Source organism: Orcinus orca, chromosome 8 (genome assembly GCF_937001465.1).
Source record: "Orcinus orca chromosome 8, mOrcOrc1.1, whole genome shotgun sequence".
NCBI classification, from domain to species: domain Eukaryota; kingdom Metazoa; phylum Chordata; class Mammalia; order Artiodactyla; family Delphinidae; genus Orcinus; species Orcinus orca.
This window is the reverse complement of record NC_064566.1, coordinates 44,229,844-44,243,167: the sequence shown is the minus strand read 5'-3', so window position 1 is coordinate 44,243,167 and position 13,324 is coordinate 44,229,844. Positions and strand designations below refer to the sequence as shown.

General features: G+C 51.4%; 1 protein-coding gene across 4 annotated transcripts in view; it reads right to left on the bottom strand.

Moving 5' to 3' along the window:
* GALNT18 (polypeptide N-acetylgalactosaminyltransferase 18) overlaps positions 1-13,324 on the bottom strand; it is a 354,448-nt gene that overhangs the window by 187,114 nt on the left and 154,010 nt on the right. For all 4 annotated transcript variants that reach the window (XM_049713591.1, XM_033404508.2, XM_004279183.3 and 1 more), the window contains one exon: positions 1,541-1,733. In XM_049713591.1, the coding sequence (XP_049569548.1) occupies positions 1,541-1,733 (193 nt within the window). The remainder of the gene's footprint in view (positions 1-1,540; positions 1,734-13,324) is intronic.

Genomic DNA, 13,324 nt, shown 5'->3' with positions numbered 1-13,324 from the left:
TCACATACCTTGCAACAGTTAACAGAGCCCTTCTCTGCAATTGTTAACCTGGGCTGTGCATGGCAATCACCTGAGAACTCTAAACAACATGGGCACTGAGTTCCACCTCTGGAAACTCTTGCCCAATTGGTCTAGGGTAGAGCCTGGTATCAGGATTATTTTTAAACTCCCAGAGGAGTTGAATGTGTAGCCAAGTTTGAGAACTACCAACCCCCCACCCCGACTTGATCTGCTTCCTGTTGCCCCTGTGATCTCATCTCCAACTACTGCCTTCTAGTTTGCTCTGTTCCAGCCACAGGGACCTCCTTCCTTTTCTTCAAACATGCCAGGCACATGTTGACCTCAGGAACTTTGCACATGCTGGTCCCTCTGTCCAGAAAGGTTTTCCCCTGAGTATCCACATGGCTCACTTCCTCATCTCCTCTAGGTCTTTGCTCAAATGTCACCTTCTTAGTGAGGCCTTCTCTGACCATCTCATTAAAAATTCAACCCCTCCTCCTATTCCAGGCTGTTCCAATCTCCCTCTTCCACCTTACATTTCCCCACAGTACTTGCTACATAGGTGACTTTGCTTTGTTTATTATCTGTCCTCACCTAACTAGAACACAAGCTCCCTGAGGGTAAGGATTCCTGTCTGTTTTGTTCACTGCTCTATCTCTGGGTCTAGACTATTCTGGCACATAGTAAGTGCTCAATAAATACCCTTTAAATGAACAAATACTCTTCTCTCCCCTTGTAGATCCTCAGCTGCTCTTTCATCTCTAGAGCCCAGCCAAGTTCTCCTGGGCCAAGAAAAACCACACCCAACTAAATGGCATACATCAGGTGCTCAATAAATGTCTATGAAACTGAACTGAACTCTCCTTCCCAAAGAATACAGCCCCCAAGCCCAGCAGCAAGATCTTTCCTGAAAACTCCAGATATAAGCTCACTGTGGTTTGCAGCTTTTAAGAAAATTTTAAAAATAAGGGGAAAGTGGGGAAAAGAAGGTGTTGGTGGGGAGCCCACAAAAGTTAATGAGATTTTCTCAGCTACGGTACATGCCCACATTTTTAATAATTAGGAGTAATAAAAATTCTAACTGAACCTTAAAGGAACATCTTCTGTAACGAAGAGAGCAGTCAAGACAGACTTCTCTGCTGGGTGTAATGACTTGTTAGCCTCAGAAGATGGAGATACTTTAAAAAACTAATTTATAGAAAAAACAATTGTTCATAAAAATGCAATTGATTGGGCTAAAATGACTTATTAACAGGAATGCCAGATGATTCTCGTTCCCTTAAGGATTAAATTAGGTTATTAATCCTTCAAATTTCTAATGGAAGAAAGCCTTCCCCCTGCTTAGCAGATGGAGAAACTGAGGCTGGGGGAGTAGGGAGAGAGTGACTTGCCTGATGCAGGCCAAGTGGGCAGACCCTGGCTGAAGCCGGGAAGAGACCCAGGAGTCCAGACACCAAGTCCTAGCTCTGTCCCCAGCACTGTGGTGACCCCACCCCCCCACCTGCAGGTCAACAAGGGCCCGGCCACTGACTCTGCTCACCCACTGGGTCTGAGGTCAGGCAGGGGCCGGTCGAGGGGTAGGCGGTCACTGAGGTAGGCATTGTAGCCGTAGTACTGGAACTGCTTCAGGGCCACACGCCGGCCTTCGGGGCTGAGCTCCTGGCCCCAGTGTGCAAACAGAGAGGAGTCTGTGAAGGGCTCAGCCTCTGCCTCCTCAGGTTTGGCGGGGGCCTCTGGAGAAAGAAGGGATAAAGAGACAGTGGGTCAGAGCGCACCCCTGCATATGCCATGACAACCCCTTTCCCTTCCTCACCATTGCCTTGGGTAAAGCAATCTTAGCCCCAACTTTAGGGGTGGGGGAAGGGAGACTAGAATCTTCATGCTTCCGCAAACTCATTTATCCATCCATACACCCACCCAACAACCACTAGCGCAACGGATATAGAAATATACCCAACAGGGTCTGCTGGGAAGCCGATGGGTGTGATCCTGACGCCCCATGGCTTTAAGTTAGAACCTTCTCCTTTCCCAGTCTTCCTTCTCATCAGAGATGCCGGTCCCAGCCCGCGAATGGGACTTCTGCTTCTCTTTCCCCAGATCGTACCCCCATTCCCTGCCAGCTCTGAACCTGTCCCACATCCAGGTCCCCGAGCTGGGCATCTGCTCCCCTGCCCAGTTCTTGCCAGTCCACATCTGTCTCCACTGTCTGGTCCTGCTGTGAGTTTCCTGGTCCCACCATATGACATTCACCTGGCTGCAAGGACCCTCGGCCAGACTGCCTCCTGCTGCCTCAGGCTCTGCCCACCAGGACAGGGAATCGTTGGCACAGGGGACAGCCATACCATCCCCAAACCTCCACGCACTCTGGGCACTGCTCATTGGACCCCTGGTAGACTTTGTGGGGGGCAGTGCTCACACCAGGTCAAGAAGAGCTCATCGTTTTCCTGGAAGCTTCCAAGAAAAATGGAAGAGGCATTATTACCTATAAGAGCAGAGGCTTGGATTCAAATATATCCCTGCTCCACCATTCACTGGCTACATGACCACAAGCAAACACTCAACCTCTTGACGCCTTGATTTCCCCACCTGTAATGTGGGAATAATAATACCCACCCACCACCCCCAAGATCTGTGAGGATTACATACAATCATGTATATAAAACACTTGTCTCAGAATAAGTGCACAACAAATGGTAATCAGGGTTGCTATAGCAAGAGGAGCCTGGAGGGTCATTTAAGTCCTTCTTTTATGGCGATAATGGGTAGGTCTTGCCAGGACATAGGCCGACAGGTCAAGACTATGGAATTCGTTCCCAGGGACGGGTAGTCAGGCCCACCATTCAAGGTCAGCAATCAGAAAAACTGGATAGAGATGCCAAGGTCACTGGACGGCGCCTTCCATGCTCATAAACATGATGTAAGAGACAGAGTCAGGAGCCTGGAATGAGACAGGGACCAGGAGGAAGCAGAAGGGGGGTTATAGGAACAGGAGAGGCAGGCTTGGCACACTTGCCAAAGTCCCCTCAGCTGTCTGTATGGAGCCAGTAGGTGCAAGCACACCTATGCCAGGTAACTTAAAGGTACAGGCCGAGACTGGCCAGGGGTTAGGGTTCCATGGTCTTCAAGGTTGGAGAGCTCAGAGCTGCAGACCACTTCCTCTTACCACCACTTCCTCCTGACGGACTCTTGGAAGAGCCAGTCTGGGAAGCAGAGGAGGCCTAGGAGTAAGAGGGGGACCCTTCCAGCACCTAGGAAGGGGTGCTTCAGGGGGAGGAAGCCCCCATCACTGGAGGTGCGCAGAGGGTGTCATGGACAGAATGGAGCTGTCGTAGCTCCCTGCAAATTAGAGAGCCGAAGATTCTGGAAGCAGAGCGAGCACGCCGATGCCAGAGACCTCAGTCAGAGAGATGCCAAAGCTTCTGTAAATGGAGCTGGGACTCGCAGGCGCTGGATGAAAATGCGTATGCACCTCTCCTCTTCGGGGGCCATGTCCTTGGGACATACCCCAGACTGGAGATCCACGTAACTCCTGAGATAACTATCACGGCTAGCACTTGCTGAGTTTACCATGAGTCAGGCTCTACTCTAAGCATTTTTCACATATCGACTCAACTCACCCTACCAGGTGGGAAGTGCTACTGTCTCCATTTTACAGATAATGAAGGTGAGGCACAGAGAGGATGGGAAACTCGCCCCGGTTCACTCAGAAGGAAGTGCAGTAGCTGAGGTGCAATGTCAGGATGTCTGTCCCCCGAGGCAGTAGTCCTAACCACGAAGCCGCGCTGCCTCTACAGAGCAAAGGGCTGGAGAGAGGTGAATTCCAAAGACAAACGTGACCTATCATCTCAGTTACCAATTTTCCTTAAAGATACAGAAGGAAACTCGGATATGTTAAACATATTAGGACGTATTAAAGAGTAAAATGCAAACTACATGTGCATTTCTATGACAAAGCAAGAGCTTTTAGGACTGTGGTGCTACTCAAAGCACCTTCCTAGAACTCAGGCTGCCTTTGGCCCCCCAACTAGGTATGCTTGAAGGGTAACACGGGGCTCATCTGATCTTGAAGGTCCTTGTTATCTCTCAAAAGATGGATGACTCACTCATTTGGAATGGGGGGTAGTAATAATCTAAATCAGTGAATCAACTGAATCATATAATATTTAGCAGAAATGGAGTTTTACTGCTCGCACATACCTATGGATATTACCAAGTAAAATGAGATCAGTTAATGAAAAAATTATAATTCACAATTAGGCCAGTGTTTCATAAAAATGGATTATAAACATATTCAAGTCCTGGGTTCCACCACATGCTCCTGCCTTTTTACTCAGTATGGGTATAAATGACAACAAACTTGAAAGCAGTGGGTCCTGAATAATGAGTCAGGGGCGTGACAATGGGAAGAGGTATATTTGTTGAATTTCTGCCTGAGCGGAGCACGGTGCGAGCTGATGTCCTTACCCAAGGTTATCTCTGTCATGCTCACAGGTGTGGACTCCATGAGAACAGGACGACCTCTGTCTTGTTCCCTGCTGTATCTTTGGCTCCCAGCACAGTAAGTGGCTCTTACAAGGGGCTCAGTGCATCATCTTAAAACAAATCAGTTAATAAGTACCCCATAGTGGTTAGTTATTAGACAAGAGGAAACCAAAGATGAAGATGTTAAATGACTAATCTGAGGTCACCCAGTTTGTCAAGGGCATTGAAGCTTTCCTCTGCACCAGGGGTGGCAAACTATGGTCTGAGGGCCAAATCTGGCCCACCATCTATTATGTAAATAAAGCTTTATTGGAACACATCACAATCACTTGCTTACCTGTTAGCTATAGCTGCTTTAGAGCTTACGAAGGCAGACCGGGTATGACAGAGACCATATGGCTTGCAAAGTGGAAAATACGTACTTTCTGGCCCTTTAAGAAAAAGTATACTGACCCCCTGCTCTACACCTTACATGTGACATCTCTTAGGTAAGGAGGCTTTGCCTCTGCTAATCCATTCATTTTGTTTCCTTACAAGCACTGGCTGTAGAGACAGAATCCATACTCCAGCTCGACCATTTGCCAGTTTAGTCTAGCTTATCTGCACTTTGGTTCCTCATCTGGAAAGTGGAATGGATACTAAAAGTACCTTCTTCATAGGCTATTGGAGTGTATTCAATGAGCTGGTCCATGTAAGGAGCTTAGCACAGTGCCTGGCACATAATAAATGTTAGCTCGGTGGCCATCAGCGGCTAAGGACCCACACAGCCTCACAGCCCACCGGGGTGCTCTTCCACTGACACTTCTTGAGTTCAGATTACAAACAGGAATGGCCTTGCCCTGAGGTCCCAGCTCTGGAAGATGCTGCTGCTGTGTAGCCCCCAGATGAAGGGTTTCCATGTCTACAAAGAGTGGCCTCCCCTTAACCAGTCCTAGACCCAACTCCCCTCACTCTCCACTAAGAAAGCAGACCTACAAGGAGGACCATGTCTGACGTAGTTGAAGCTGTAAAGAGGCCCCAGGCAAGAGCCTTGGCTGGGTCCTCTGCAGGGGGCCAGGGGAGTCTGGACACATCTGGTGAGGGGCCAGACCCACGGATGTCTCTCATCCAGGGATGAGACCCGCCCCCCACCCCAGGAGCAGATGCAGGCTGTGGCCCCTGCTGGGGTTCAGTCCTACTCGGCCATGCCTGACCAACTGAGGGGGTGACCAGAGAGAGGTGTCTATGCAGGGGGCTGAGGGCGCCCAAGGGAAGAGGTCATTCATGGCGCAGATGAGCAGGGCACAGTGAACTCAGTCCGGCGGCTGAGCCAGTGTTTGGAGGATCCTTAGAACAGCACAGGGGCTGTGGTCCCAGCCCATTCTTCACCCAGCCCTAGTGCTTGTCTGCGTCCTAGGGAGAAGAGGCTGAGAGGGAACAGTGAAGGGTCATTTCACCAGACAGCCACACACGGGGCTCAAGCGGCACCTGTGTAACGCCCGGGCAGGGGAGCTATTCCTCTGCCTTCCCTGACTCACCACGAACAACCACGTGGTGTGAGCAGGAAGGGAGCCAGTGGGGCCTGAGGAAACCCATCAGCTGGAGAGACACTGCCATGCTATGCCCCTCTCTGCTTGGGACTTCCCATGGCCAACTGTCTCTCTCAGCCTCTGGACAGGTGGCTCTACAGAGCAGAAACTGGAGAACCAGAACCAGAGCTGTCAGGGCCCCAGCAGGCCTGGGACAGCCTGTGGATGGGGAAGGAAGAACAACAGTGCAGACTGTAAGTCTGAAAGGCCCTGGATTGGCCATGTGATTTGGAAATAGTTTATGAACCTACAAGCACGTATGCCAAAGTGCCACCTACTAACCATCACCAAAGGTACTGTCCAAAGTGGCACTCAAAAATGAGGTCCACTGAGGAGGGGACTACAGACTAATCTTGGGGGTTTGCTGCAAAACCTTTGCCCCTGGAGCTGATCCCCTCGTACACTGTACCCCAATTCCATTGCACTGGCCCTGCCAGGTGGTGAGGCCAGGCCATCGCAGTGGCCCTGTGATATAGGTTCTATCATTCCCATCATAGATGAGAGGAAACTGCAGGTCAGAGATGTAAAAGAACTTGACGTTGAAATACTCCTGACGGCAGCCCCGCCTCCATGTCATGGGCGAGATACACTGTCTGGCTTGAGGACTGGAGAAACTTCAGGTCCCGGGAGGCTGCTCCGTTGGCCTGCACTGGTTCACAGCAGTTGTTAAACCACTGAGATACCTTCACAGCGCTGGTAAACAGCTGCTTCCCAGAGTCCCTCCGGGTGGCTCTCTAACCCCAGCTGCTCTGGCCCTTTTCTTGGAATGATCCAGATCTTTCCACCAGCCAGCAACTGAAAGGTGTATGCCCGGCCCGCCCAGGAGCCCCGTTCATGCACATTGGTTAGCGTCTGTGTCTGGCTGGATAAGTACAATTTGACCATTACTTGCTCGAGCCCTTCCTCGGAGGCCCCTGTGAGAAAGAATTATGGGTTTCTGGAGACCTTTCACTCAGCTCATCCGTTCCCCATGTGAGTGCCTGGGCGTCACTGTGCATGACCTGTTTTCCAGAAAGTTCTGCCAGTGATCACAGAGGGCATCCAGGAAATGCCACAATATGGTCTCAGAGATACGCCCACAGTGCTTGACATGCAGCCCACTAATGAGAGCAGAGAATTACCGATTCAGGTCCTGACAGCTTCCATGCTAATTCACGGAGACAGGAGGGAAGTGGGGCAGGAAAGGAGCTTGCGAAGCTTTGAGCAATTAACACACCCAAGGCCGCAGGGCTGAGCACCGAGCCCAGGCTCACCAGGCAGGCACGATGAGCACGTCTGGAGACCCAGCCAAGCCTGTGAGGCTCCCGAAGCCGCTGTGCTGAAAGCAGGAGGAGTACCTGCATGAGGGCAGCCGTTTCAGAGAGCAGCCCGCACGGGGGCTCGCCCAGCTGCTTTTGCTCCAGAGTCTGGGCAGTGCTGAGACTGCACGATGGAGTGGAAAGAAAATGGGTTTGGGAGTGAAACAGACATTGTGATGCTGCCCAGTCCCACCCACTTCTGACCACCTGTCCTCTCTAGGACCACGTTCCCGGAGATCCCCATCTTTTGAAGCTGGGCCATTTCATCAGCTCCTGTCATGCACTTCAGGGGAAACTCTGAGGTGCTGGTGGCCTTTCTGGAGGAGCTGCAGGAGAGGCTGTAGCCCAGACCTCTCCCAAAGCAAAAACCCAGCACCTGGCTCTGCCCTTGGATTTTAGGGTGAATCCTAAAATAGCAACAGAAGGGGTTCCATTGCATGATTGTCGCTGGAGGTCAAAGTGATTTGGGGCTGGACAGCAGGACTGGCCAAGCTCTACCGAGGGGACAGACAGAGCCACCTAGGACGTGGCTCACATGGCTGAGGACCCTAGCCCTCTGCCCACGCTGGACTGTGTGCTCATTGGAAGTGGCAGCTCTGCTTCTGGTCCCTGTGTATGGGCTCCTTTAGGACTGTTACCCCAGGAGAGCAGTGGAGCCCTCTTGTTTCTTATGGTTTTTCTCGGTTTCCTATATGCCCCTCTTTCAGGCAGAGCTAAGAAGGCTTTGAGGGTGGCTGGGGAGGGGGGCCTCACTCTGCCCTGCAGCCAGTGCTATTCTGGTTTCTGAAGCTTTGGTGTTTAGTGGTGAGATCCAGAGCCCAGGAGCAGGGAGGTGGGAGGAAGCAGGACAGCCAGGCTGGTGTCCCGGGTAACTACCTGCCACGTGCACCGGGGCCTTAGGTCTAAGTTCATCCGGGGGACAGGCACAGACTGTCCTGTCTCCTGGTCCGCCTCCAGGAGTGTCCTGGGGACCTCCTCTCACCCCACAACTGGGTCTGCTCTTCATTGTTTCTGGACAAGCTCCACAGCCCAGCCCTGCAAGTCTCCATTTCCTTTACTGTGAGACAGGAACAGACTGCCAGGCTGCTGGGGAGAGCCACTGTGAGTCAGCTTTTGGAAGGATGAAGGCTAAGCATTAAATAATGGAGCCAGCAGTGCTGAATATCCCAGATAAGAATTCATAAAGGCTGTTGCCTTTCCTTCCATTCCTTTTATTTTTTTTAACAGCTTTATTGGGGTGCAATTTACATACCATAAAATTCGCCCTTTTCAGAAGTACAATTCAATGATTTTTAGAAAAGTTTTCTTCCGTTCTTGAGATGTCTTGTTGCATGCTTTATTTGGGGTTAAAAAGAAAAGGGCTAATTGAATATCCCGAAATGTACGTTTGTATCACCTGCCTGCTGGCTTCCCGCTGATGATAAGGGACCACTGTTCTCACTAAAGAGCCTGATGCCTGGGCCCCGCCAGCCCGAGAAGCCCAGGCAGCCGCGTCTGCAGAACATCAAAGCCAGTTCATCGGAGCAGTGCTCGTGAGGCAGGATTCACACCACCACACAGGGGGTGGTTCACCCCAGCACAACAGCGGCTGGTCTCTGCTTGCCGTCGGTCGGCCGTGCCACTTCCACGGCCCGGGATGTGTGTCCACCTCCCTTCTCTTCCATCAGACCCCGGTCCAAAGTGGGGCCCCTCGGCCTGTCCCAGCCAGAGTGAGGCACCGAGAGCCTGTGGGAAGCAGGCGGTCCTGAGAGGCAGGAGGCCTCAGTCGGCCCTCACCTCCAACACTGGGCAAAACCTCGTTTCCCAGTCTGTGAGAGAGACCCAGTGTTTGTGTTCCATTAGAGAGAAAAAGGAGGACTTGAGGACATCATCGTGATGCTTTTCTTATACCTCGAAAAGCAAGACCTTACGCCTCCCCTTGTACTTGGGCTCCTAAGGGGAAATTTTCAGATGTTTTATGTGCTAAGAGCCCTACTAGTAAAGAAGCGAAGTATTCTGTTGAGTTGAGGGTCTTCCCCCCTCTCCACTTCTAGGCATGCATTAGGACACGAGCTGAAGGTCTTTTGCCAGCAGCCCCTACAATTAGGCTTTCTCTTCCTGAAAGAGAAAACTAAGAGAACTGCTAAGAGAAAGAAGTAGGATCTGGCAGGAAAGGGCTTGGAGATAATCGGAAGAAACGAGCTCTGACAGACAGCCTCAGGTCCCACGCCATTCAAATCCTCTGCATAACAACTTCATTCATCTTGGCAAAGACAAATCCGGAAGACCTTCCTCTGGCACCTGAAGAGCACCGCGGGGAAAGAAAAGCAGCTTCCTCAGAATGCCTCCCTACCAGGCGGGGTCAGGCCTGCACGGCGAAGGGCAGCCTCCTGCAGGTGGTCTAAAGTCAGCTCTGCCCTTGACCGGCTGTGTGACCTTTGTCAACCTCTCTGAACCTCAGCTGGCTCATCTATTTGATGGGGATAATAATACTTCTCACTCACCGCAAAGATTAGGTGAGTTGGAGGCATCAGTAAAGCGCTTAGCAAACTGTCAGACTCCTGGTAAGTGGAGTAGTTCCCTGTTGCTGCCGTAACAAACGACCACAAATTTAGAGACTGAAAACACAAGTTTATTATCTTGCAGTTCTGGAGGCCAAGGGTCTGACAGGGTCTCTCTGAGATAAAATCAAGGTATTGGCAGGTCTGTGTTCCTTTCTGGATGTTCTAGAGGCGAACTCTTGAATCCTCCTTTCCAGCTTCTAGAGGCCACCTGCTTTCCTTGGCCCATGACCCTCTTACTTCACGGTCAGTGCCAACAACAGTGGGTTAAGTCCTTCTCATGTGGCATCCGTCTGACCTCTTCTGATCTCCTCTGCCACTTTTAAGGACCCCATGATGACAACGGGCCCACCTGGATAATCCTGAACACTCTCCCTGTTTTAAGGTCAACGGATTAACACCCATAATTCCATCTGCAACCTTAACTCCCCATTGCTATGTCAGGAAACGTATTCACAGGTTCCAGAGATTAGTATGTACAGATCTTTGGGAGGGGCACATTATTCTGCCTACCCCAGTAAGCGTTCCATCATTGTGGGGTTTGCTACTTATAAAGGCGCGATTCTAATACTCTGCTCTCAGGGCTGGAATCCTAAGAGGCAAAGGAAAAACAGCTCACGTTTGTCGAGAGCTGACCATTCCCCAGCTCTCAGCACAGTGGCTCTCTCCTCCCTGACACTGCACTGGTACTGCACGAGGGGATACACCCAGACAATCAGGGCAGGGCTGCCAGCCAGGTTCTACAAAGGAGCAGGTGCACACGAGGACAGCAGGTGGCCGTGAGCTGTGGAGGGGTCTCGCCCATGATCTTGAAGCCACCTTGGCCCTGCGTCCCTCATATACCAGCTACTGAACAACGAACGAGAGCCTGGATGGAGTGAGGCAGGTACTGCAGCAATCACCCTCCTGCCTCTCTGCTTCTTTCCCAGCAGCTCTGACTGAACTGTCCCCGTCTCACCGCTGGCCCTGCCTCTGCTGCTGTGCTTTGAATTGGTGTTGGCAGCTGGTTGCCCAAAACTCTGGCTTTCCAAACTCCCTAAAGCTGCAGTTCTATTGTCTTGGGGGGGTTTCTCATCTGAGAATCTGAAAAATTACCCACTGGCACATACATAAAACAATCTGCATTCAATTTCATGGGAGTCGTGAGAAGCAGTATGATATACCGCAGAGATGGGCAAACCTTTTCTGTAAAGGACCAGCAGTGAATATTTTAGGTTTGCAGGTCTCAGGGTCTTGGTTACAACTACTCAACTCTGCCATATCTCTGGAGAGCAGCCATAGATGATGTGTAAATGAGTGGGGGTGGCTTTGTTCCAAGAAGAGTATTTCTACAGCAGGCAGCAGGTCAGATTTGGCCCCTGGGCTGCAGTTTTCTGAACTCTGGTGTAGGGGTAGCACACGCTGTGGCTCCTGGCTACTGCATCTACTAGACGGCCAGGTCATAACTGCTCTGTGCCTCAGTTTCCTCACTAGTACATAGGAAAACAATACCTGCCTTGTTGGGTAGTAGAGAGGAATGGAGGAGTGAACCTGTGTCCACTCAGAACAGTGCCGGGCACCTTGTAAGCTGGGTGAAAGTGTTAGCTAGGATCTGCCTGCTGGTCAACAGCACCTCCCTCCAGGACACTGGCTGTGAATCAGCTCTCTGCCTCGTTCCATGACAGCCCACTCTGATTGCCCAGGTACTAGCCTCAACGTTGTACTAGACACAACGCTAGCCCACCTAATCCAGCCCCAGCCTGAAAGGACAAAGGTAGTTACGATCCTGGATGTTCAAGTCACTGTGAACAGGACCCTGGGCGTGGCTGGGACAGAGGACAGAGGAGTCAGGCACCCTGGCAGGGGCTGGCAAGGATGAGAAAAGGCTAGGACTCAGGAAGGGCAGCAGGTCCTAGCAAGAAACTAGAGAAGGAGTCAGGAGTCCAGGGAGAAGCACAGTCATTCCATTCTGGGCTGACATGGCAGGCAAGGAACAGGCATTCGTCCGACTCTGTGAGCTCACTCCAGATATTCTGTGATGGCCTCTCGCAGCCAGACACATCTCACACCTGCTCCCTTGCCAGCCTGGGACTACTGTGCCCTCTCCCCCCTGCACAGGGTGGGTTCTGGGCCTGGGTGTGGCTAAGCTCACAGCTGAGACAGCTGGGCAGGTAGGGATAGCCAGAGCTCAGCGTGTGTACACACACACTCATGGAAACGGAAATGGACTTGATTAGAAATTATGCAGAATGAAAGCTGCTAGTAAAGGTCCAAGTTTTTATGCTCTGAGCCAACCACATAAAGAACATGTGAAAAAGTCATTTTAGGGAGTGACAAATGTACGTACCTCCGGAACCGGGATTTATAGGTGCCATTATGTGCTACTTTCAAGCAACCCTTTAAACCTAGATTTCTGCCTAGGAGATATAATGAACTCTGAAGCACATACCATCTTTTTTTTTTTCCTGAGAGCTGTCAGCCTGGAGCTGAGCACCCGGACTTCTAAATATACACTTCACCATTCACACATAAAACACTGTTTCCACACATCAATTTCTTGGAACGAACTAGCTGGTGACCCTGTTGATGTTAAAGTGGCATGCTTCTCCGGGCACAGATGCACAGATGGGAACAGCTGGGCTCGACAGTGAGAAAGAAATGTAGTCCTTTGCAGCACGGCAGCCGGCAACCCAGACCAACTTCAGACGCCTGCAACAGCTGCAGCTCTTAGGTGCCGGGACAGGCTACAGGAGAGTCCTTGCTTTGGGAAATCTACAGCCTGAGGTCAGCTGGGAAGAGTGTGTCCCTTCCTCTGTAATTTTACTCTACCCTTTTCCCTCCAGTCTCAGCCTCTCCAGGGAAGCCTGCCGGTTTCCAGCGTCTTTCTTCTGGTCTTAAAGGGACAGCCACGTGCTGTCTTGCAGTGGCTCCCAAACGTTAACAGGCATCAGACTTACCCAGAGGGCTTGTTCAATCAAGGATCACGCTGGGCCCCCCTCCCAGAGTTTCTGATTCAGCAGGAGGTCTAGGGTGAGGCCTGAGAATGTGCATTTCTAACAAATTCCCAGGGGATGCTGAGGCTACTGGAGGGGCCTCACTCTGAGAAGCAGGCTGTAGAGGTGACTGGAACCACAGGCCTCCTTCTAGCCCTGGCTCTGCAGCTCATTCACTCTGTGAACGGGCAAGTCGCTTCCTCTCTTCAGGCCTCAGTTTTCTTCTGGGTAAACATAAGAGGGTGGGATGAAATGCTCTGTAACAGCGGTCCCCAACCTTTTCAGCACCAGGGACCAGTTTCGTGGAAGACAGTTTTTCCACGGACAGTGGAGGGGGTGGGGAAGTGTTGGTTCAGGAGGTAACATGAGCGATGGGGAGCGATGGGGGGCAGCAAATGAAGCTTCACTCGCTGGACCACCCGCCACTCCCCTCCTGCTGTACGGCCCGGTTCCTAACAGGCAGC